This window comes from Papilio machaon, chromosome 3, assembly GCF_912999745.1.
Source record: "Papilio machaon chromosome 3, ilPapMach1.1, whole genome shotgun sequence".
NCBI lineage: Eukaryota > Metazoa > Arthropoda > Insecta > Lepidoptera > Papilionidae > Papilio > Papilio machaon.
The window spans coordinates 4,884,275-4,911,505 of NC_059988.1; the positions used below are offsets into that span (position 1 = coordinate 4,884,275).

Here is a 27,231-nt window from a genome sequence, read left to right on the forward strand (position 1 = left end):
TGCTTCAGTGAGCAGCTTGAAAATGAAAATGGAATCTAAACAGAGGGTGAAGGTGTTTGTAAAAGAAGTTTTTATCTCAATTGCTCATTTTTCTAATAAATACTGAAAATAGAGCTCCTATTGAACATCAATATGGTAGCTGATCGCGCAGTAAATTGCAATTTTAAGACCTAATTTAACACGTGCTCTTCAGCGAATTGAGGATCTTACCGTTAAATAATTTTATAAGAAATATATAGTCGAAAGAAAAAACCAAGGAAAAGTATAAGTTCAGTTTATATAGAAATTTGTTGATAACGATTTTATCAGTATGGTAATTATGCTGTAATTATGATGATCATATAGTGCACACAAATATTAAAAAGTATCCACCATAAAAACACACATCAGGTTAGATTTATGTACTAAAGGTACTCGTCTTCACGAACATAATCTTATCGTATTTTTACACGTGATTAACACAAGTTAAGGCGCGTCACTTCGAGAAATAAAAATAATATACAGAAATATTTTTTTTTTTATTGTTATTCAGAATTTTCAGTTTGTTAGTAGAATTTATTTAAAAATAAAGCCTAATCAAGTCAGTCCCTTTTTAATCATGTTTCTATATATTTATACATAGATAGTATGATTACAAAAAATATATATATTTTTCGTTTTCGCTTAATCTTTTTTCAGTTGGAAATGTGCAGCTTTACACGAGCGAGTTCAGTGAGCCACAAAAATATCTGAGTGATAGGATTTCATTCGTGTCATATGTGGTCTCTGTCCGTTTTGTTAACATTTTTTCTACGTATTCATTTTTTTTCGTTTTCGTTTTAAAAAATAAATATTCAGCCAGTGACCATATTTCTCACTCTAAAACAAATAAAAAGAAAACAGAGACATAACATGAAGACATTATATGCTCGTCTTTCATTACACATTTCCTGCATATACAAAACAAATTATAGATAATAAAATCGTTTATTATTGAAGAATACTGTATACTTCGAAAGTCATTTAGTCAGTTCAAATAGCGTTGACCCTCTTCACATCGTAATATAATGTGATATAGTTCTTATTTTGTAGAGAAAAAAACGTAACCAAATAAACACAACGGCATTATATTATAAGTGTTGCCACCCCGGTAAGGTAGAGCTGGGTTTAATGTCATGTCACTTTACATATATGAAAGTGAAACAAGCGTTTTGCATAATATTCATTATGAAATTTAGAGGGTTTTGCTGAACCATTAAATTGGCTTTGGTGGTTTATTCAAAAGTATTTTCAGGCAGCCGCTTTGGTATAGCATTATATATTTTATATTTCAATAATTATGTCTTTATGTGTATTTCTTTGTTCATTGTTTTAACATAATGGTTCCTAAAAAATCGTCGGTGTATTTTTCTGTTATTGAACGATTTAGACTTTAAACCACCCAAGCTAGGGTTGTTGACTTCACACACATTTTGAACGATATTAAGATGTTTCTTTACCGTTAGAACGTGGGATAAATGTACATGTGAAATTTAAAAATCGATAAGCTCATGGTGGGGATCGAACCTGAATGTGTAGATTTTGATCCGGTCCAGTCAAGCACTTAGCAACTACGCCGCTGACGCGTTTTATTGTTCTTATAAGTACTTAATTATTAAAATTGAGATCAACCCTTTTTTCTACTTAAACTTTAATATGAAAAAAATGTTTAAAAGTGTTAATACATTTTTTGTCTATAGAAATAATTCTATAGATTTACAAGTAAAAAATGTAGAACTCTTTTTAATATCGAACTAACAAAAAGCAAGTTTTTCTTTCACCTTTCAATTAAACTTTATTCCCTTTGAATTCAAAGTAAAATGGCGCTTGCGAATAAATTGAATTTTGTCTGAATGCAGACATTTTGGTCGTGTTAACGTAAATAAATTCTCACCTCCGAGTTTTTGCATTAATTGGATACTGCTTCAACTTTGAATTTTATTACACAATAACTTTAGCTTTAGTCGGTTTTAACGTTACAAAGTCAAATATCAAATCGGTCTGATTTTAAAAGTTTTGGAGGAAATTGCATTTGTAAATATTTTTACCTTTTTTGTATCGGGCTGCCTTCTAGAGGGAAAAACTGGTTTTAGATGAGATTTGATTCACGAAGGAAATACTGGGCTTCTGTACGATACAGAGAAAACAGGAGGTCCTCTCTTTCCTACGGAATCTCAAGACTACCATTACAGTCTTCCCAAAATCGTTTTTAGTTACTGACCTCTAATTAAATTTAATTATAAGCTTAAATTGATCGAGGAATATAGGGGTTGATGTTTACAGTTGCGGTATGAGCCCATTACGTTTTATGTCAATTGAATACGCTGCGTTCAATAAATAACACCGATTTGGTTTGAGCTCGCAGTTCGGCCTAATGAGAAATTCCATATTCTAGTCTCGGGATAAATTGAAATTTTGCTGTTCGAAATGTTGCGTCGTCGGAAAATTTCATTGATCACTTAATTTTATGACTAAACCTAGTCTATTGAACTTTTGTTTACCACGTTGGTGTTTTTAAAATTACAAAATTTATCTAAGCGTCTTAATTGTCTTAACCACACACCACACCAAATCATAGAATTTGGTACTAAAGTTGCGGCAGAGTAAACAAAACATTTTATACTTTGGTGTATGGGAAAGTGATCATAGACCATTAATGTATCCTTCTTAACTGAAATGTAGTTCGTAAGGTAAACAACAAGAGTCCTGATCTAATAAATCAAACTCCGTGTATAAGCCGGGTCACGAGGTTCTCCGCACGTTCACCGCAACCATTACTTAAACGGGTTCAATAAATCAAATGCATTTTAGGTGTTTATTCTGCAATAAATTACCGTCAGATATTGAAGCCTAAAGCCACTGTTAAATATGAGACGACATTCAATGCATAAGGAAGGTACTGAAATGTAGTAATACTTGAAGAAAACGTTTGTTAATTAAAATGCAGCAATCAACCGCATTTCCTTGCTTTAATTACCAAACGTTTCAATCGTAATAGGTTTTTCTTTCGATCACCTTCGCTTAAGATTATTATTCCTGATTTTATTCGCCATTATGAACAATTATTTGCATATAAACAATACATTTATGTCTCCCGTAAAGTAAGAAGTTGCGATCACAATCCTAAGCTATCTTCGTTCGCAGAAGTCGTTGGCGACATTCAGATGTAGAGCGAACTCATTTGCGGGTTCATCCCAGCTTGTATAGCTATCTTCCTTACGATTTACGCATACTATAATAAAGTTCATGTCGTCAACTGTTCGTGCAAACTTAGACGAAATATACTTTAGTAAAATGTAAAGTTCTATTTGCAGAATAGCTGAATGATTTTTCTTCTTCTGAGAGTTCTATCTCTTATATTTGACTATAAACAGTTGGTGATCAAATTTACACTCCTATTGTAAAAAAATGATAATAAAAATCTCGCAGCAAATAGTTACTATGTAAGAGATATTTAACTTTAGCAATATTTTGTTGCAGTTACTATAACATTAAAATTTTATAGAGAGAAACAGTGATCTAGCCACTAGCTAGCGTAAGGAAGAAAACAATGTTGCATTTTTGTCGATCCCGTTAACAACTATTGGCAACTTGCCAAATGTCTACCATTCTATTGCTCTTCGTGAATAACTATTCATTCACAAACATCCTATTAGCATAATTATAACGTGATTTATTCAAAAACTTTTAAGCCATCTTCGAGTTTTCTCACCGTTCTATTGAATGTTAAGGCTTTAAGACGCCTGTCGAATAAGATTATGTCAAAAGTGTAAATTAAATTACTACCCTAAAACCCCTTTAGAATTTCCGCTCTACCGAGGACATGCTGATGTAAACCAAAGCTAGATATAAAATAATTTTTGTTTTATTATTTACTTTATATGTGTATTTTTTGTGTATCTTTATTAGCTTAAAATTAATTTGTTGGGGATAGAGTTGGATATGTTTGAGAAAAATAGAATGATAAGGTAATAATGACTGGTGATATCTTACTTAATTTTAAATCGCTTCTTAGTATATTTTTTCTGGTTTAGGCAAGTCTCAGATACTTTTTGTATACAATTTTAGTATTGACCTGTGTATTCTGAAGTACCGAGAACATTTTGTATCAGTTAAAAAATAAAATCATTATTACTTTTACAGTTATTGTAATTGCATTTGTAGTACAAGACACGACGAAAATGTTATAGTTAAGTACACATACTGAGAACGATAATAATATATCGTTGAAATTTAGATTGGTCTCAGTACTATTCTACTTTCTAAGTAGAAACTCCTTACATCGATCAATGTCAGGAACTGAATAAACCGATTGTTTAAGATCAAAATCGTAGATTTAGGTTAGAATTTGTAATAGTCTGAAGTGAGCCATTTATTAAGTTGACTTATATCAAGCTTTGTGATTTATCATCGAATGTGGTTCAAAATAACAATACATTAAATAAACACAAAAGTAATAATAGTTTTATAGTTTGTTACTGATATCTATTCACTTCGCTATTTCAGCGAAATCGCCATCGTTTGCCACCTTCTATTAAAACAAAAGTTCGAACGATGTTAACGAACGACTCATGTATTAATAGTTTTAGTAATTTTAAAACATTGTTTTAATTCTGTTGTTTCATAATATATTTCATAGACATTTCTACGAAATATGAAGCGAGCTATCATTCAAAAGAACAGCGCGACAGGTGACCTTTAATGCATTGTTGTGTTGCTTGTAATTAATAACTCTTTTGTATAAACATTTTAATATTTAATAATACACCTGTGTATTGAAGTGCTACGAAGAAATAAATTTATTTAGTACTAACAGAACACGGCGTTGCAACCAAAGTCAAAATAACGTCGAACTGGAAGAATAGAAAGATTTCTTTATCTCTCAATCAATTATCGGAAAATAATTAAACCGATATAAAGCAATATTTAATTTCTTGTAAATTATAGTAATGTCATTCGAATTTATTCCTCAACAAAATCAGATCAAGTTTCTTATAACTTGATCTGATTTTGTTGAGGTATTTGCCGAAGCGAGAACTGCGAGTGTACTTCAAATACCGATAAATGTTTAAAATCAGAGTACAAAATTGTGTACTACATTTAACTGAAAATATCTCCATGTTTTTACTCAAAGCAAACTCGTTCATTCGTAACCGTGTATGAGCAAAAGAATCAAATATATTTTATTAAAATTACTTTATACGTCAATTAAAATTATTATTTTATTTATACACTCTTATTTACGTAGGTACTTACTTTGTTGAGATATAAAAATTCATAGTAAAAGAAGCAATAAAAAAGATATTTAATATCAATGCAAGCAGAAAACCTTTAAATACTGATTTAAAATATGAAAATGTGCTTAATTTGTTACTAATCATGAATGGATTTTATTTAAACTTTTAAGGAACATTTTTCGTGCTTTGTGCCCACGTCATCGATAATTTTCAAAAATGTCTGCCCCAGATTGTTTAGATACCTTATCGTGCTTGTATTTTTTTATTGCATTTACCAACGAACTAAAAAAGTTGATCTATTTTATTGCTAAGATTTTATCGGTACGTAAAATAGTTGTTTTAGGTGACAAAATGTTAGATTCCACGACTTTTTTGTTTTGATTATGTTTTCAGAAGTATGCAAAAACTATATTTACTTTTATAGATTGATGATAGTAGTAGGTACTAAGGCGGTAAGACGTTTTTATGGTTGTACACGTCTTACCGCCATCCAAAATAATAGTTTTCTATTTGAAACCCTTATTGCAATGAGAGTAAGGATGGTTTATCATTATAACTATGAGAATTTTCCGTGAGCTACCTACAATTAATTTCACGTTTAACAAAAAACTTTTAGGCGCGGCGCGGCGTAATGACGGCGGTAAATGCAGCCAGTATGAGCACAAAACTTTATACTTCCGTATGAGAGATGCATATTTAAGCGGGCTTGACATGGAAAAGTACTTACTAACTTCAACTGTGAACTCTTGAATGTATGACATAACACAGCCTCCTTTATAACAAGTTGCGATCCAGGTTTATAGAAAAGAAACAAGGAAGAATTCATATTTTCTATTGTATTATTATATTTCATATTTTTTCGTAAATATCAAAATCAATCCTACTAAACTCAGTAAAATTACGCTCCTTTGCGGACGAATAAACGCCGAATGACACCATAATCGCCAATATCTTCAAAAACATTTATTTATAATTTAAATTACAAATAAATACGATCGGAAAAAAGACCAAGTGGTAAGAAAAACATTTTAATCAGAGTTTCCACAAAAATACAACATCAGAAATTCAAACTATGAGCTTCGTTGATCTTGAGGAAAATTGCGCACTTCAGAATAAAGTGTACTTTAAAACAAAAAAGAGTGAAAGGAAAACCAAATATAAACGACAGAATATAAACAACAGTTACTTAAATGCACTCCGATGCATTATTTTAACTTCCTTTATTTAAAAAACAATTGAGGTATTCAACACGCATTTGCATTGTAAGCTTTACTGTTTTAAAACTGTTTTCGTCTACATTGCAATATTCACGTTTCGAAACGTTAAAAATGCTTTTAACGTAATGAGAAAAAACTGTCCCTCGAAAGGTCGGAATATATTGTATATTGCACACCCGCTACGCTTGAATAAGTATCGACAAACTAGATGAGTTTGGTGAAAAAATTATTTACAGTAAATATTTTTCACCAGAATCATGGTTTTTGTTGCATCAACGAAGTTCTACTTTTAATTTCTCAATATTTGAGGAACGTAAAGGATTATTGTTTCTATTTGAACAATCACCAATATGAGATTTTGAATTCATTTTATTCTTATTACTTCTAAAATGTGAAGGAAAATGAAAAGCTAAACGCACCTTTTCAGTTTCAAGAAAAATACTGATAAAAGACATAAATAAAAAATTACAATAATCCCTTAAACAATTTCACAATTTAGCTCAATTAAGCATTTGCGTACAACATAAAACATTTGAGGTTCCGAATAATTCCATGAACTTTAACTCGACTCACGAAATATTTGTGCGGTATCGTGAACTGTAAATCGGATATTTTGAATATTATGAAATTTCTCCCACCCCACGCTGGCGTAGGATGTCATTATAATTTCATACCTCATTCAACATCGTCCTCGACTTAAAATGCACTCAATTCAAAATTGCGCTAAATTCTATTTGTGCTCACAAGTAGGTAAATCACATAACGCACAATCGTAAAAGACTAAATAACAATTGCAATATAATTATTTTTAACTATGTAGTGATTTGAAGTGCTTAACTATTTATTTGCAGAAATATTTTCTTTATGTTGTTTCCTTATTTATTTATACCACCGAAAAGAAAAAATCAATTCCGAACTGAAGGTAAATACAATTACATGTATATTAGCTGTCGCCCGCGACTTCGTCCGCGCGGAATAAAAAAAACGTAATATTTGTTCTTTCAGTCTGGAATTTTTTTTCTACATCTGTGCCAAATTTCATCAAGATTCGTTGAGTCGTTCCGGAGATACCTTCAAACAAACATCCATCCGTCTAAACATTCGCATTTATAATAATAGTAAGATTTATAACACTTCGCAAGTATTTAATCGAGTGCGTACGTGCAAAATATCGTAACCAAATCTCTATTCAATCGTGAGTTTAACAGCAACGCAATAAATTTTTATTTTCCATACCATTTGTCAAGAGCGTCAGTAAAAATGCATCGTTTAGCCTCAAAAATACGAGACGAACAATAGTCCCATCGGGAATTTAATTCAACTATGCTCACGTCATTTAAATAAACCTCATTCGGAAGTGCTCTAGATACAATGGTTATGACGATAATTAAGTTTTTCATATTTTTTGAGTGTTAAAAAAGATTATTGTGATGGAAATGTCAAGTCAAAATTAATTCACAATAAAGAATTATAAAATATATTTATGCAAAACCTCCATACCTTGTTATAATTTTAAACTCAAATTTGATCCGGAAAGCCCATTTTGATATGTATGTAGTCAGGTGTTCGTGTGACCTGAAAATAATCTTTGTTTCGGAGATGGCTCATAACATCAAACCTGAAAAAAATTCTTAAATCTCTTTTATGTAATTGCGATTTACATTAGTTAGAGGAAAATCGGCAAAGACACGTCATGTCAATACACATGTTTGGGTAGGACTTTAAAAACTTAGGATTTCATCAATGGTATCTTTCTCTGAATAATCAATAAAAGAATTCACTTAATACACGGTTATTTGTTAATTTATAGAAAATTAAGGTACAGGTAATTTACTCGACAATAGTTAAGTTTAATTTTTAATCATTCGCCAGATATAGTTAATTAAAACGACAAATACCTTATAAACTGCCAAAAAGTGCAATTTAAACACCAAAATTTAATTTCTGTTTAGTAAGAAACAATAAAAAAATGCTACTTAGGTAAAATCGCTATCAAAATAACCGTGCATAGAGATTGTGCTTGAATTCTGCTTCTTCTTTACTGATATATATGTACTTAGTTTTAGCAAGATTAAGAGAATGTATTCTTCTGTAACATTGTGTTAATAAAACAGTCTAGTTTTAGTTTTCATTTGTACACTAAAGGACGCATAATTTAATATTTCTCTAACCTGAATTATGATTTAATTACACCATAGTTCTTCAAACGATTATAACTTTTAGTTAAGCCCAAGTAAACTTAATTACAAACACTTCTAATTGATAATTGTTTACACAACAGATTCATTCGAAGTCGCTCCTGTACGGGAGTTGGAGATTTCTGGCGCACAGCCAACAATTGCTAACTGTTCCAACAAATTGCTCCAACGATGTTTCTACAACAAAACGATAGATAGCTTAGTACAATTTATCTAGGTCCCAAAGTAAAATCAAAAGGAAAACGTCCAAGATCTAATATTGATATTTACCTAGCGAAATTTTGATTTCTGATTTTAATAAATTCAAAAATTGAAATGTTTATTAAATACAGCTACACAAAGTATCTCTTTTAAATGCAATGTTACAATTTTCTAGAAAAATCACCTTTACTCAATAGCTATACTATTTTGTTTTTCACTGTGTCGAAACTTCAATTTTTAAATACTCTGTCAAAAAAAATCACGACGTTGTAGTTTAAAATAATTAAAATTTACTTGAAATTTAATTTAATTTTTAAACCAAAAATTCTACATTAGTAAAGATTTGCTTTTGAAAGTTCATTAAATTAGAAAATCGCTTTAAAAATTTGACGAACATTTTTAAGGTTACTCTATGATGAAGAAAGGTATCGTCCTCGAAAAATTAGAAAATATTCAAAGGTTTAAATTACCTCGAAAATAATTGGATATTACAAAATATTTTAGCAAGAAGAATATTTCAAGAATATCCATATTTAATGAGGCTGAACTTAATTTATAAATTACGTTTTTAAAAAACATAAAATTTATTCGAGATTCCTAAAAAAAAATAATTTGTTAACTTCTTTCTTAATATCTATATTTCTTTGCACCATCCCTTTCTTCTATGAATCAAAGTGTGCTCAGGCGTAACGCAGCCTTGAAACTGAATTTTATTATTTCTTTCAAGTCTCGTCTGACTATTTATAGAACCGTCGCGCCGCCAAAGTAACTAAATTCAATATCAATTATTTTATTTATCTATATTTCTCTTATATGTAGTCTCATATATTTATATAGTTACCTATTAGAAAAACCCTTTTATATACAATGGTGTCGTCTAACTTATACCCTTTTATACCGTCTTCCAATCTGATAGTGGTTCTACCTACGCATAACCTCGCCTTCTGAACCCATGTCATATCATTTGTCATCTTTTCACAATTGACAACAATTGAAGACGAATGAATGAGTTTTAGCCAGAACTTACAGTGACTAGACGGAGTTATATTTTACATGATTCTAATCGATTCCTTTCTGATGATTACAACCACAATCATAACGACATGTAACGTTGTCAATTGCAAAGCTTGTACTTAAATATCTATATAATTCTTCTCTTACCTACATCCTACCTTCTTCTATTAAATTACAACTTAACCTGATAATTCCTCTTGTGGGATTTCTACCTTTTTTTTTCATGGTGAAAATTTTCATAAGACACCTTACCATCCTACACTACCTATTCAAATGATACAGAGAATTTCAAAGATTTAAAAAGCAAATTAACAAATGCTTTCGGCTTGTGGGAGGACATAATTATGTCGTATAAGGTTACAGGGTGCCCTCGGGAGCGATAAATCCGGAGCAATTTATTCGAATTCTGCACACGTGTGGGGTCAATGCGCTGCTCCCTCCGCCCTGGACCCACCTATATTTAGAACATGCGAATGAATACTTTGTTAAGCACACTAGGATATATTTTAATTATTTATATTTTAATTATGCCAAAGCATTAAGGTTGTATAACACCAAGTCAAAGAACCTATATGGAAACAATATACTAACAATTATTCAAAGTAAAGACATAGTATGATAAATAGATGTAGCTTCTCGCCTGCAAGACATTGTTAATCATATTTATTGAATCCAGGTGTTCCTCTTACTCGCTAACAACAAAATTATTCAGTTCATTCGACGCGGCTACGATATTTCATATTCATAGGACAAAGGCCACGGCGCCACTTCACTCGTTACACGGTGACAACTCTATACAAGACAAATTACTACCAATTGTTATGCGATTTTCCTTTTACGAATGTTATAATTGTAATACATTTTATATGATAAATTTAATGGTACTGTCTAACCAACATTGGCTGTAGGCTGCTGTCGTCTTAAACTAGTAATTGAATCCATCAAAGAATAAACTATAATTTTGTATATTAAGTAGATTATAATTCAACTTTAAAAGTATATGAAATACGTCATTGATAGCAAGGTAATAAATAGGCGTGCTAAAGAAAAATTAAAAGCAACACCCTTCAGTATGAAGTATTTTTATTATACAAGTAGATTATACGCTTGCATGCGTGCTAGTGAAGCGTGACCACTGTGCGACTAAACACTTCAATAATTCTAACTCTTCTACGTTTAGAAATTATGCTAACTAAATGCTAAAAGTCATGGAGCTAGTAAATACCAGCTTTAAATACCAGTTTTTATACTGCACACATATATCGTACAGATTTTTTTTAATCGTTATTTTATTTCTATCTTGTTAGATTCCATTTAAAAACAAGATTAGAATGTCATCGCCATTTTCTCAACACATATTACGACGGTATAATGATAAAATTAAGGAGAAAATAAAAAATACGAAGTTTACTAATTGTCACCACAAAACCAACTAAGTAAAATATAAAAAAGATACCTTGTATAGGATAAAAAATGAATGTAGACGAGGCTAGAAAATTCAAATAAATTATTCAACAAACGTATCCATAGAAGACCGTTCCGGGATTTTCGATAATGTTATCTCTCACAACTCGTTTTCAGGCGAGAGATTTTGATGTTTCGTCTCCTGAATAACATATAGTCTCTTTATACAGTACCGTTAAGTAAAAATATCATTCAGATTTTATTCACACGTAAACACTTCTCAGCCAGCCTTTTTTTTTCAGAGAGGAATGCTTTATGCATACTCAGCGCCCCGGGGAGGACGCGGTAGTAATGTGGGATACTCTTCCATACCCACTAAACCCCTTTGTTGCTTCAACGCATCGGGACGGGATCACGTGCAAGCTTTCGCTTTCGTCCGCGGTCCCGTCTGCGTCAGCTGCCGAGGCAGCTCATCCTCGGGGGGAGGGGGGAGGGGGAGGCCGCCCTCAGAGGCGAGCAATGCACTCCCTGCCTGCAAAAACGGATGGATTCGAAGTTCTTTATTTCCCCCATTTATCTTCTAATCATTATTCGTTCGTAACTCTTTCTGCAAGGCCAGCAACACCGGGTGCCTATGATCACTTCGTTGTTCTCGAAGGTCGTTTGCTTTCATTAAAAACATTAGGATTTTTTATTGATCTTAAATAGGTCACTACTAATACAAACGACTTTTATAATTGTATTTTACACCACTGTTTTGCAGCTAACAACAAAATACCGTGTAATAACCGTGGAATTTCTTTCAGTAATCGCGTGTTCGCATTTAATTAAGTTTTTCTTCAAATTCGTTTTGTATTAATTAACGTATCATAAAAGTATACTGACAGACTAATTAAACAATGTTTTCGCGTCATAGTTTGGGGAACACAGGTTGACTCCTAATTTTATAATGCCTTACCTTGGAAAGGAATGTAAAATATTATAGCGTAACTTACTCCTTGTCTCGCTGATTAAATTACTTAAATATACTAAGCGTAACTTCTAACGCCATGTATGTAAATTAAATGAATACAAAGGCCGACTAATCGAGGATCAATCACCAATGATGATTGACTAAACTAAATAATTCTTCTAAAGAAATATTGTAGTACATTTGTAATAACTCATGTACTTACTTATCTTTAGACAAGCTTGAAAATCATGTAAAAATATAGCATTTAGAAAGATGTAATGTCAATAAAACTAAATAACCCAATTTTTTACATTTAAAGTGACCCCATGACACATTTAAAAATTTTGTAAGCAATAAAATATTGCGATCGCGTGCAACATAAACTGGGTGTCATAAAAAAACGTAAAATCTTATTTTGCTCTTTATTATCTGTATCATTTTTTAATGTTAAATGTGAAATAGATCACGTATGAATCCGTCACATAAAATACAATTTAAAAATTTGTTAATAAACAAAATAATATTTACACTAGTACTATTAATACAAAACATTGTAACCAGGTTGGGTAAGATGAATCCCCAGAGGCTATAAACATTGATTGCAGGTATTAAAATCTAAACTGTGGCAGAAAACTTAACAACTGTGAGTGCGACTGTAAGTAACGTTACTGACTTTCATAATTCTGTTATTAAATGTTCTTAGCACCATTTATCTAATTAAAGTAATTGCTACTTACAATTTCAAAGGCGCAAATAATATTCAAATAACTACTCAGATATTTAACTTAACATTGAATAAATTAAAAATAAAGAATAACATAAATCTACGGGTTCTTAATAGTGACAGGAATGTATTTTTAATGCTATAACAAGTACTTACATATATAAACTTAACCTCACATTTGAATGTTAAGGTAATTAAAGTAACATATTTTTAATAAGTATAAAGATACTTTTTACGATAAACTATAATATTCTATAACTATATATTATATTAACTTACATCTAACTACAAGTAAATTTTTCATCAATTTATTTTACTCGCAACCCATACAAATTACAATTTAATTATTGTTAACATTTCAATGTCACTACCAATCGTTGCCAGAAGCGTGTGTCAATTTCGAACATCTGAGTGTGACAGTGGTTAATTGTTGCTTTTAAAACTAGACAAAGCTAAAATACCGTGAGTAATTAAAATAAATTTAACTTTTTAATTCTGCTGTACAACTATTATATTCTGCTTTCAAAAAATTTCACTTTCACTTTTAGAATCAGTTTTTTTGAGGTTAAGATGCAAGTATTCATAAAAGTACTAAACAATGTCCTTGAATGAACAGCATATTGGTATTTTCGTATTACATCTTAAATGTTTATTAAAACGTCGAGAACATATGGACAAACCATTTTAGAGTTAACATGATATGAATGCCGCAACCACAAGCGCATACAATCCAGTACAAGATTAAGAAGTAAACAGATGGCACAGATAATACACCACATGCGATTCCGATTCAATATCGAGAAATCGAATCGATTGGTAACAATTAAATAAAAAAAAACTATGAATGTGGTATTTTAAAATACTTGTGGTTTTTTTTACATACATTTGTTTTCAATATCAAAAGTAGTAAATTAAAAAAGTTGTGAGGTTTACCAGATCCACATACTGTTCGTCTTTAGAAGCATTAAAATTCATTTTACAATGAAAATCTAAATGAATACTGTTTTGGTAATATAATTAAATTCGAACTGGTCGGATCTATTTCATATTTGCGATTGTAATAAAGTGGTAACACTGCTACGGATACACTTTGTGATGTATGTCTATGGTGAAAATATGTGAACCGCGCCCGCTTAAATTAACTCTAACTCTGATGCCGTTATCATTATCAATAACCGATCACGTTTTTTACACAATCTGGACAGTAAATCTTTAGTAGACGCAAGCAGATGTACTATGGGTTGCTCGCAACAACATCTGTTGCAGAATGGGCCGTTAAAATACCACGACCACACAGAAGACAGGCATGAAGTAAAAGCAATTCCTCCTTTCCTACGGCGAGTGTGCGTGCTTGTTGCCTAATTTCAGTCCTCATTCCCTATTCTTATAAAGAAAGGATGGCAAAGGGAAGTGAATGTGATGAAGGAGGAGACGCTTAGGTAGGGGAAATGTTCTCTTTCTGTGCGTACACTCCTCCGACGATCAAAGATACGCAAGGCATCTGTAAATGTGGATGTCATTGGGCAGCGGTCGCTTGCGATTTCGGTGAATTCAAGTGGCCGCTTGCTCGTTTACTACTCAATAATATAAAAAAATATAATCGGCTTTCATGGAAAAGTCTCGTTATAGTAAGGATACATTTTAATTAATACTCCCTTCCAACTGAAGCTTTTACGTATACAAAGGCCTTTGAGAATAATTTCCGCCAAAACAAGAGAAAAAATGTTTAATTCTACGTAAAAGTTACTTTGAACTGACAATACAAGCAAACGAAAAATATTTTAGGAAACAAATTCTTTCGTACTTTATAATACAGGTGGATTTTTTTAATATAACTGACTTTATAAGTGTAAATATCGAGTTGATCACTATCTAACTTCATAATATATAATTGTACTATGTGAACGAGATACAAACTAGAAATATAACTATTACAACTATATTATTACTATTATTATGGGAGCCACTTCGAATTCTTTATTCTTTGCGTCGAGTTCAATGCCTGAATTCATCAAAACACCACAAACGAATTTTAAACTTCATGAATTTTAAAGTTGCTCTTGGCAATGTTTAAGCACAGCGTTAAATTTAAATTCAAATTAATGTAATACCCGAAATTAATTTAAATGTTGTGAAATTTATAATCTTTACGAGATCGTTCCAAACAGTATTAACATTTGAACTGAATTTTTAACTTTTTAATTCGAAATATTTTTTTATCAAACAACTTAGTTTTTTTAATAATTGCACGAATTTTGCATGATTCTTTGAAGAATGGTTTGCATGGGTTTTAATAAAGTAAAAATAGTTTTAAATTCTATAGTATTTTTAGTTTATCCAGCCTTTTAAGTCTTTGTCTTTCTCTATCCGTAATTCTTCACAAAAAAGAACAACGTTATGGAATATTTTTAATTATTCTTAGTGCTTTCATTTTAAAATGCAGGTAGACATGAAATATTTTTTTTTTATAATATAAAACACTTACGTTGAAAGCGTATATCGCGACATCGTTATGACTGTGCGAACTCCATGCGTTGCTTCCTACCCCGACCTCAACGTTTGCTTCTATAAATAAAAAATAAACCGCATTTTTACATAATGCAAAGAGCCGTTTAAAAGAGTTTATCTTTTTGCGTGCGGCTTTTAAACGGTTTTACTGTATATACGTGCTTTAAAATGAATAGTTTTTTTCAGTTTAACAGCGTTAAAAGACCAATTGCAAACTTCTAATTCTATTTTCGAGTATAAATTCGGTTTAACCAGAACACAACTGTATCGAGAAATTTTAAATAAATCGTAGTGGTATAAATAGGTATATTTTACGAGTAATTTTTCAAGATGTGTATTTTATTTCCAAAATTATATTTCATTTCACACAATATTATTAATTTTTGTTTAGGAAATGTCGTTTCTACTAGCGTCCACTCTAACAAAATGTCTCCATTCTATATTTCGACGAAGATATTCAAGTATAACAACTTTAAACCCACCGCTCGTATTCTCTGAAGAAGTCCTTCAAGCGAAGTCTGAAGGAAAGCCCATCGTAGCTCTGGAATCTACAATTATAACGCACGGAATGCCTTACCCGCAAAATTTACAAACAGCTCAAGAAGTGGAAAACATAATAAGGAGAGTTGTAAGTAGCAAATATTCTTAAAAGTTTAAGTTGCCTTCACATTCACTGTTGCCAGTTTTCAAAACTTTGTTATAATGTTAGGTGCATTGTAACAAACTTGAAGTTTTAACAAATTCAAACAGACAACGAAAATATAGCTAATATCCGATTACACTTTGATGATTCACAATTTTTTTTAATGTTAAATTGTTTGCTATGTTTAATCAGGGTGCAACGCCTGCTACTATAGCGATCCTCAAAGGACAACTAACAGTAGGTCTGACACAACAGCAGCTGCAGTACCTAGCACAAGCTAAGGGCGTAGTGAAAACTTCACGGAGAGATCTCGCGCCAGTGATGGCCGGCTGTCAGGATGGCGCTACTACCGTCGCAGGAACCATCATAGCTTCAGAGCTGGCAGATATCGACGTCTTTGTTACTGGCGGTATAGGTAAATGAATTTAGAAGGTCTACTTTAAAACGAGGTATACTTGAAAAAGATCCTTATTGAAGATGCCACACGTTTGTTATTGGACTTTTGTAAATTTAATACTAGATTTTCGTTAAAGGTATAATAACAAAAGTTATTACAAATTATAATTTAAACTGCACTCTTCACTTTCGAACCGCTACAAACGAATAAAATTTAAATGGCAATATTCTCGGCGTTTATTAAATGTTGTTCCCACGACACGACTCGGCCTTTGTTGGGCCGGGACAGATACGATCTACTCTATACAGCGACACTGGCCACTGATGAAAATTCATATTGCCTTTGCAGTAAATTAATTAACACTCTCACTGTAACCAACAAATACAGAACAGTTATAAATGAAACGGTTGAAATTGAATACTGGTCATATTCCCTTTTATTTTACATACGCATTTTGTAAGAATATTCAAAGTTATTTTTATTTGCATTATATATATTGATTCCTTATATTAATAAATAAACAAAAAGAGTTAAGAAGTCGTAAGTCGTGCTAAAAATTATTTAACATCTAAATATTCATCAAGTTAACAATTTAACACTTTGAGATAACAATTTTAATATTTTAATATAATTACAAAGTAAGATTAAACAAGTTGAGGATGTTGTTATAACGTAATTTGGGGTTAAATGATGAGGAGGGCAGTGTTTTGGTAAGAACCCTCATTTATCATGGATATAGTCAGGTGCGGGCCCGTGGCACGCCACCGATCAAATTATTCATTACCGCAGTAACAAGTGTCTGTTATACATTATATTTCTTGTACCTAATAATTCACATTCGTGGCTTAAAGGTCTCATCCTTAACCTAACCTTTACATATTCAATGAGCTGATATTACTCAAGTATACTATGTATTTTTTTCTCGGCAGAGAGAAGGGTAATAAATCCGTAGTCATGATTTTTTTCGGTAGTTACGTTACCTTTGCTAATAGTATAAATAGCTTGAACAATTTTGAAGTGCAAGGTGGTTATTTGACTTGTATTATACCTTAAAGTGTCATTTTGGTGTCAGATGAGTTATTTTTTTCCTTAATTAATAAAATATTACGGAATTTTCACGGAAAAATATATACATATGGTTTTCAGTCATAACTTTTCACTTTTATTCTTTTCTTTTTGTTTGATTTGTATTATTTTGTTTTTTATATAGAATAATAATAATATACCAACAGGCGGAGTACACCGGGAAGGTGAACTAACAATGGATGTCTCAGCAGACTTAACCGAATTGGGTCGCAGCCGCACTTTAGTTGTTTGCAGCGGAGTGAAGTCCATTTTAGACATCGGGAGGACACTAGAATACTTGGTAATTCAAAACCTCTTTAAATAGCCTTCATTATTTCGTATTATCATCGTTGTAGTAGAGTTAATGAGTCTTTTAAACCAAATCTACTTAGACATAGTAAGCAGCATATTAGATAGTGATAATTTTTTATAAACACAAGAAGGAAAATAAAAATCTTTAAAATGGAAATATCTGTATGCACTTTTATCTCTCGCAGTCATGGTATTGTTCACTTTAATAATTAATTTTTGCATTAAATACAATTATAAATTAAAAAGTAACACCAAACCATATTAAATACAACGCTTATTTTTTTTACTCAAAACCATTATTACAATTATGCGCAGCTCCGTAAGCTCTGTATCAGAATCCGCAGAGCCATTTGCTTTAAAATATTGCATCAGCTTTTATTCCAACTTATTTCAATATCATATTTAATGTTGAACTCCGCGTCCGAAAATTATATTCTATTCATTGTGGTCTTGTCTACGATAATATATTGCAAATGCGAAAACTGCTCTAAACAATCATTTTATTACATAAGAAATATGCTTCTAGTAATGTCGAAAACCACTTCTATGTTTTTTTTCCCTGTAACTGTGTCTTTTTTAAATAATCTAGCAAAGAAATTCTGACCTCTTTCTATATGTTCTTAATATTATAAACCTTATCAATCGGATTCTAACATGATAATTACTATCTCGTACTTTTTGTTGCATTATGCCTGGATTGTCTTAGGAAACTCATGGTGTGACAGTCTGTGCCTTTGGTGCCACTGACGACTTTCCGGCGTTCTATACAACACGGTCGGGCCACCGCGCGCCGCACCGCGCCGCAGATGCGCCGCACGCCGCCCGCATCCTACACGCTGCGAGACAATTGCGGCTACAATCAGGCATCGTTGTTGCTGTGCCCGTGCCCCAGGAACATGCTATGGAAGGTAAAAAATGGTTTCAGATTAACCTTTTTATAAGGCGGCTTTATGGCGCAGTAGAAATAAACAAGTTAGCGGATCTTTTATGAACTTTTTATCTATTATATTGCTCCCCATCTATTTTTTGTTAATTATAATCGACGTATCACTTAGTTATTTTAGTTTATTCAAACTAATTCAAAATTGATCAAATTTCTTTTCTCGTGTTCTCAGAAAATGTTATAGAGGACTCAATAGAACAGGCTTTGAAGAATGCTAAGAGAGCAGGAATCCAGGGGAAGGAAGTTACACCGTACATACTCGCCGCCGTTGCCAAAGCCACCGGAGGTGCTTCCCTCAGCACAAGTATCCTTTTTTATTGTCGACGATGAAACTTCAATGATAAAATATCAACGTTAAAAGTAATGTCAAATCTTGTGAATACAAACCTAAGTTGAATCTCCACCCTTGAAATTAAAAAGTTAAATTCAAAAATTCCTCAACTTTGACACAGACATTGCTCTAATAAAAAACAACGCAAAAGTGGGCGCCGATATAGCCGTCGAATTTCAGAAACTGAAAAATGTGAACAACGCACGAAATTCCTTTAATAGCGGATCCTCCGGGAATTTGGGGACGAGACAATTTCATACTGCATGCAATTTACGCGTTGAAAAGTCCGTTCGTGGCGAGAAAGTCGGCTCCTTTATCAAAAACGAGAATTCGACAAATCCAGTGCTGGTGATTGGTGGAGCAAACGTCGACAGAACTTACAGAGTTACTGAAGATCTTGTACAGGTAAGTAAGTAGTTTAAAAAAAGATAGAGCCGCAAGAATTTCAACGTAGTATATATTCATTTGCCATTCGTATTCATACCTAAATTATACTGCAAATGTTATTTTTATTTATTGACGCTTAAAGAAAACATTTCTTTTTTGTTTTTACAATAAAAAGTCATTATTCGTTCCTTTTTCCTTGAAAGGTCATTTATTTTTACCACATTTTACGATACAATTCTGTGATACAATGCCGTTAATTAGTTACACTATTATCAGATTTTGATACATATCTCGCAACGCCAATTAATATTTGTTTAGTTACGGCTTTGAGTAGGGCGTGCGTGTTTTGTTTTGTAATACGCCGAAAGGACCCATTTGTTATCCTCTTGTTGTGATTAAGTTATTATGAAAACAATCGAAGGAGAGTAGGATTATAAAAGGTCTTTAAAATATACATTGTAAACATATACCTAAGCAAATTATAGGTCAAAACTTTATGGTGATTTTCATCGTAACTTCGTAGATTCGATTCAATCATAAATAAATTCGACCTTACTATCAACAACTTCAATAAGTTATATATTTTTATAGTTAAATTTAAAATGTATAAATGGTAATGTCACTATGAAAAAGGAATTGTAGGTAAGTACTTACTGATAAATAAAGCATACAGGATGTTTCGTATAAGGTATCGTTATCAAATAAAAAAATAGAACATTTAACAAACTCTTTATTTGATGCATTTATGATATATATTAGCTCTCAGTCGCCTAGTGCGTACCTTCGGAAAGTTGTATCAACTCCTCTACAAATATTGAATACAATTATGAAACACTCATTACATATATAAACATTGAACACATATAATAAACTTTACAGCAAGAAATTATTGAAAGCTCCATCTATTTATTGACATATAATGTATTTCATTCTGTAAGATAATACTTTTAACACGATTTCAAAAACATTCTGATTTCTTTAACATTTCTAAACTTCATAACATACTCAGATGTTGAGTTTGACTTATCTAATATTAAATGATGATATGATTGAAAATGACTCACACTGACCTTGACAAACACAGTCACTTTGGGACTCCGGGGTTTTAATTGTGACATACCTAAAGGTCACATAGATCTAACTATTATTTTACTGTTTTTATACATTTTTTTTATCTTTGCTAGCAGTATAAGGGTGGCCTCTAATAAAGAATTAATAATTTACGGTAAAAGGTTTTAAAAAAAATTTCCATCGGCAGGGTCAATCATTAAACAACAAATAAAATTAAAATTATGTAACGGGAGACATTTCTCGAATATTTTTATTAAAAAGATTTTTTTATAATATTAAATTTTATGACATAACGTATGTATTTTTCGTAAGCCAAGGCACATATAATATATAAATCTTTTTTTTGAGAGATGCAGGAGTAGATTGGATCCTAACTACAAATTATCCAACTTTCCGAACATAGGTACAAAATTTTTATAAGATTGGTACTTTCATGTGACAACAATATTAAAAAACTAATCTTTTGCGTAATTCCACGTATTGTACCTACTCTAAGCGAACGTTGTAATTATTTCATACTCATTATTATATTATCTAGTAAAAAGTACATTATAAGTACAAATATGTAGATAGGTATAATTTTGGATTTTAATTTACTTAGAGAAATTAACGACACTCCGTGATACAACTATTGTTGACGTGGTCGTTGTTTTTGCCGATTATTAAAATTATTTATTTCTTTTAATAACTAAACAAAGTGTTCAGTTTGATAATTGCATGTACTTTTTCGATTGACACTGTTTTTATATTCATTCCCTTAAATCGTCCGTACGTTTTCCTGTTTTTACATATCCGAAATGACGTCAAAATCTTTTTTACAATCGTTACAATAATAAATATAGATTTATAAGTGACAAATCTCAAAGACATTAAAAAGGTTTCGAACCCTATTTGGACACAGCCATAAAAATTTAAACGTCCCGCTTACCATGACAAATGAAGTTATCACTTTTGGAGCGTAACTGTTATAATGTTGATAAATGTCGAATGAAAATCTTCACCCAGAAATGAGTAAAGAATTATCATTAAATGTAGTTAATCGCTTTATACTGTATTAAGCATATATTCGTAGGCACTACATCATTTAAGCTCATATCAGTACTATTTTGTCTGTCCATGCACATTTACTCGCCCACTACTCGTGTATGTACACAAACTATTTCTTTAATTTTATATTTACATACAAATATAACTGGAATCAGTGAAGATTAAAACCAATTTCGATAGTAAATGTTGTCATCTATACATTTATAAATATTCATATTGTTTAAATCCTATTCTACTAGATTAGAGTCAATCAAAAAAAAACTAACTATAAAAAAATCTTCACTGGTCCGTACACGAAGGTAATGAATGATAAATAATTCTAACAAAGGACATTTACATTTATTTTATTGAAACATTAATATATTATATCTAAATAGTTGCAGTTGTCAGTCGCTAGGAAAGCAGAGAGAAACTATTGAACTCTAGAAATTAATAACGTAATAATTTTAAGTAAAAAAAATGAGACCACTTCTGTAATACCATTTTATTCTAAATATAAAATTTTCGTACTCGTATAATTTGTATCAAGTAAAATTACAGTTATATTATTATATAAATGTTGATCGATTTCCTTGTATAGTATTGTTATTAATATTATTCTTTAGTCGAATATAAAAGTACTTTTTGATTCTATTCGTGTTATCTATATCGTATTTGGTACAAAGCCAACTGTACGAATGCTTCGTAAACTTTTCGTAGCAATACTGCGGCCCTCTTTTAATACTTTACGATCTTTTGCAATATAATTCGGTCATATTGGTCGAGGTGCAAACCAAAAACAATTTTAAAGTTTTTATTTGTACGAAAACTAAATATTACATGTTAAAATTATCGGAATCGATGTGGATCAATGCAATCCACTGTGCCTAGGAGAAATTTATATTTTATCGAAATTGATGCTACCCTTATAAATAAAAATGACTACTACAGAACCACTGGCAATATTATACTTCTTCCTAAACCATACTAAGACTGCATCTAAATAATAATAGTCCTTGTACAAAACAAACTAATTTCCCACAGCATAACTGTTAACGCCACATAAAACGCCTACTACATTTAATAAAAATCATCATAAATGTTATTGCGTTAAGATATAAATGTACTAAAATGTATACCTGCCAAGCATAGGAACTAAACACAAGCTTTGCTCGTGGGATCATGTTCACTTCAACTAAGTTACACCTTTACACTTGTTGGTTTTCACTTAGAATGTACTGCTATTGTATTATTATTATTGACTAAGTTAAGTACGGCACACATAGTTTATGTTACCACTAAACAACACGCACTACTAGTAGGGTTCAAACATTAATCATTGACTGTCCTAGAGTTCGAATTCGGAGCGCGTGTGTCGGCGGTGGTCGAGGCGCACACGGGCGCCGGCGCGCCGCGTGCACGCCGGCCCCAGCGGGGGCTCCGTCTCGAAGCCGGCGGCGGGGAACGAGCGCCACCGCCGTCCGAACAGGCGCTCCAAGTAACATCTTAGTCAGATCCGAGTCGCCGCGCTGTCCGCTGCCAGGGGACGGTAGTCTCCACGCGCCAGCTCCCTCATCTCGCAGTTGTTGTTGCCATTGATAGTCTTGAGGCCCAGCGGCTCGTCGTGAATACTTCGCCGAGCACACGGCTCTGACGTCCGTCCCAACAGAGCTTCCCTCTCTCCCGCTCTCTCCGGGCTGCCCCCGTGGGCGCGAACACCACCGTTTGCGTTAACGGCGTTCACGACGACCGTCTGAGACAAGGGTCCACCGTGCATGGGACTTCCGTCTAGAAGTTCCCCAGCACCAAGTTCGCTGCGTAATATTCTAATTTTCTGAATCATCTCCTTTATTTCGTATCGAAGTATACCGAGGAAACATAGTTTTAAAAATGCAATGACGCAGTATCCGAGAACAAATAGCGCATCCGCCGTTCGACGCAGCCAAGACAGCAATCTCTCCGCACAGGCCGCCGTGTGAGGTGCGCAATGGACCGGCGTGAAGGGCACCGCCGACGTGGCGGACATAGCGGCAAGCGAAGCTGGTGTGACGGCCGGGGTGTGCGCCGGGATGCGGCAGCAGCTGGGAGGCAGCGCGGAGCGGTTGAAAACGGCGAAGTCCGAGGGGCCGGTGACGCCGCAGCACCGTTGTTCCCGCTGAAGCCGATCCCAAGCCTCTGAGAAGTCCACGTCCGAATCGTAATCTTTAGCCAAGCGCAAACGCAGCTGGGGTCGCAATTCCCTGCAGACACGCTCGAAGCGGAACGCCCAATAGACACCTATGGCGGCGTCGCCGACGAGCAGCGCTAGCAGGGCGAGCCAGTAGGCGTTGAGCATGCGCTCGGAGAGGCGCAGTGCGGCGAAGCAGCCGAGCAACTGCAGCAGACCGGCCTGTGCGGGCAGCGCGGCGTACCCGTACAGAAACCCGGGCTGGGCGGCGCCGAGACCGGGTACGAGCGCGCGCCGGTAGTCGGCTAGCGCGCGGCCCGCCGCCGCGCAGAAGGCGAGCGCGGCCAGCAACAAGGCGCCGTTGCACGCGTAGATCCAGATGCGGTAGTAGCGCATGGCGCGGTGCGCGGCGGCGGCAGGCGGGCAGTGCGCGGGCGGCGGCAGCGTCATGGTGGCGGGCGCCGCGTCATGGCGCCGCCCGCGCACGCGCCGCCGCCACGCGCCGCGCCCTGCGCCTCTGCAACACCACATTACCTATTATTATTATTCAAATGTTAAAGTAAGCAAATAACATTTGCCATCGCACTCAGCGTCGTTTAACGAATAATAACTGATAAACAACCCCGTGCGTTACATCCTTTTGTATTAAAATAAGATAAAATGCAGACTTACAATCCGCCACCCGTTCCGCTAGTGCGAAACCTAGCTAGTCACAGGATCGGGCCCGCCAGTTGCAGCAGTGCTCCTACAACGCCGGTGCGGGGCCTGCCAACAATTACACACAACATACTAAATCGGTCTCATCTTGTCCAAAATCTATTACACTTACTTATATTTCTCTTAATTTCAAACCCCGTTCTCAGTCTTAACTTAACCTTAATGTGAAATCTCAAACTAGTTGCACTCTCAACTATTGTGCATGGTTTGTACTGTAAAAATAACAAAATATTTTATTCTATGAAGATATTGTGCCGTAAAGCCGACTTGACATTTAGGCTTAAAGATATAGTAAACTATAAGTCGTGGAACCATAGACGGAACTAAATCTTCTGCAAAATGTCAACCAATAACTTGATGCGAAAGTTGGAGGTTGGAATTTAAGAGATATTTTTTTACAATTTAGGTTAGCATTGGCCAGTACGTTATTTGGTCTACTAACCAGCAAAACAAAACATACTGATATTTGTAATGAGTTAATTAGACACTCTTCGTAGCTACAAAACTATTGTGGGTACTAATATCGATCATCCTTTTATTTTAGAGGAAACATAATATATTATATTTTTGAGAAAATAATCCAGTATTGATGTAAAATTACTTAGACTTAGAAATAAATACTTTCGGGAGGCATCTGACCCACAAAATGCTTATTACATTTAACTCTTGTATAGAATTAAATTCTTATCCTCGGATTTAGGTGAATTGCACGAGTTCTTACATTTTATTTATTTCTTATATTTCTTATCTTTACTTCTAGATAGTATGCTGGCTAAACAGAATTGCCAAATTGCGGAAATAAGTCTTGTCCTATTACTTCCTATTTCGCCATAGCGAAATTTTAAAAACTTGACCTTTTAAATCTTGCACAAACACATGTTTATTCATAAAGATTCTAAAATAGTGAACAAATTAAATATCGCATATTTATTACACAGACTAGATTAGATTTACATTGTAAAATTTATAATCATCATTATAAATGGTTACTTGACATCACGTATTGGATCTGTGTGCTTTTAAATGTCTTTGAAATTGTGTTATACTCAAGGATGGTGACATTTAGCACTCGAGTCAGTCTAAATAAATTATTCAAAAAGTAAGCCTTAGCACACATGTGTCGAAAAAGGTTGATATAAATTCTGCCATTCGGAATCGTCCCGTTTTCCTCGCCGAACCCAATTACGCAACGTAACGCAATCAAAGCTTACGTTTCGAGCACATTCAGATGGCAACATATGAAAAATGCTGTTATTATTCCGTACACGTGTGCGGCAACCCTTGACAATTTTAAGACTTACCAGCTTATTACGAAATTTAATTTATCAAGACGATAGCAAATTGAAGGCAATATTTTTTTAATTTAAATTTAGACACGCTGACAGTACATAATTTTTAAAATTAGATACCGTTATCTTAGGTAATTGAGAGGCAAAAACTATGTGAGTTTACAGACTAATTCCGAAGGCGCCAGTCAGACGTCCATTATTGGCAACACACACCTCAGCCTGCATTAAATAGAAGCCAGGATCGATTTTCGATTAAGGAGGATTTATAGTTCTGCTGATTTGTGGACAGTTGATTGTAGTGAATTAGTTTCGTACAGATAAGGTCAATTTTCGTTTAATACATTTGCAATAATAATTAAACAGCTTGCTGTGTTTCACTAATCTATGACTTTTAAGTAAGACACCTTAGTGGAACCCATTGTATTAACGAATTAAATTATGTTTCTTAGGGTTTAGGATAAAACAAAACGTAAAGAAATAAATCACAAGTACTGTGTTCACATTACTTTGTCGTGGGATAAAGAAATACTATCGAACATAGAATTTCGTCCTTTATTTTATAAGGAAACATAGTAGTAATCTTTTAGAGTAGGTCAATTGGCCACCCGCCAAAGGACCCGCGACCCTCGCCCCTCGTCCTTCACCCCGCAGCCCAAGACCCTGTCTCTAACATTCTTTATGCAATGCTTTTTCAAAGATTAGCGACTGTTTTAGTGATTATTAACTAATATATCTTCGCGAAATTTCGTCCTGCACATTATTAATAAATTCCATATAAAAATACAGAATCAAAAATTATCAAATACTTTATTTTTATTTCTATAGAAAATATCTAAAAAAAGACATTTGGTCCATACGTTTGTCAAGGGTAGATTGATTAGAGCTGATAATAAATTTCATCATAATTTTAATATTACATATTACTTTCCAGTGATACAATCTTCTCCTTTGCAATGTCGCTGATTTTTTAATCGGTTTTAAATTAATAAGATACGACACCAACGAATTTTGGAAATGAAAGATATGTTACGTTCCCTTTTAAATGCGCCTATTGAGGTTCCTGACAGTTAATTCTATCTCTAAGTTCAAATTTGCACCAACTTTACCAACCACCCCCCTCTTCGCCAAAATGGCAAAAAACAAAGAGGCACAAAATACCATAGTTTAAAGCCTGTCCATGTATTACAACGAATACGCTAGATCTTAAGAATCTTATGGTAAACTTTTTAATCATAATATGCTTTTAATTATATTATCAATTAAGTGACCATGTATTCATGTCTGTTTCTACCGTCAAAAAGAAAAATGTGACAAAATTCCACATTAAACTCACTGTCAATTATTTTTTATTTGTGTTTATGATATAATTGACGTAACACGACTACATATTTTTTTTTGTTTCATACTACT

The 27,231-nt window shown here is 33.3% G+C and overlaps 2 protein-coding genes and 1 long non-coding RNA gene across 3 annotated transcripts in view; 1 reads left to right on the top strand and 2 right to left on the bottom strand.

Annotated features, from left to right (window-relative positions):
- The first annotated feature begins 13,341 nt into the window (after positions 1 to 13,341).
- Positions 13,342 to 27,231, top strand: part of LOC106712233 (pseudouridine-metabolizing bifunctional protein C1861.05) — a 79,306-nt gene continuing 65,416 nt past the window's right edge. Inside the window, exons 1-7 of the mRNA XM_045686674.1 lie at positions 13,342 to 13,427; positions 15,865 to 16,101; positions 16,309 to 16,531; positions 17,746 to 17,879; positions 18,597 to 18,798; positions 19,006 to 19,137; positions 19,286 to 19,569. Of these exons, the coding sequence (XP_045542630.1) occupies positions 15,868 to 16,101; positions 16,309 to 16,531; positions 17,746 to 17,879; positions 18,597 to 18,798; positions 19,006 to 19,137; positions 19,286 to 19,569 (1,209 nt within the window). The 5' untranslated portion in view covers positions 13,342 to 13,427; positions 15,865 to 15,867. The remainder of the gene's footprint in view (positions 13,428 to 15,864; positions 16,102 to 16,308; positions 16,532 to 17,745; positions 17,880 to 18,596; positions 18,799 to 19,005; positions 19,138 to 19,285; positions 19,570 to 27,231) is intronic.
- On the bottom strand, positions 22,995 to 24,265 carry LOC123723565 (CD82 antigen-like). The gene has a single exon (XM_045686675.1). It carries the CDS (start codon positions 24,263 to 24,265, stop codon positions 23,159 to 23,161), a length of 1,107 nt encoding a protein of 368 aa, XP_045542631.1. The 3' UTR covers positions 22,995 to 23,158.
- The window catches only part of LOC106712421, a 54,045-nt gene continuing 51,269 nt past the window's right edge, over positions 24,456 to 27,231 (bottom strand). Inside the window, exon 4 of the long non-coding RNA XR_001357074.2 lies at positions 24,456 to 24,580. This is a non-coding gene — a long non-coding RNA (uncharacterized LOC106712421). The remainder of the gene's footprint in view (positions 24,581 to 27,231) is intronic.

Excerpts from the sequence above, each read along its gene's own strand:
- LOC123723565 (XM_045686675.1), bottom strand. The coding sequence starts at position 24,265 with ATGACGCTGCCGCCGCCCGCGCACTGCCCGCCTGCCGCCGCCGCGCAC.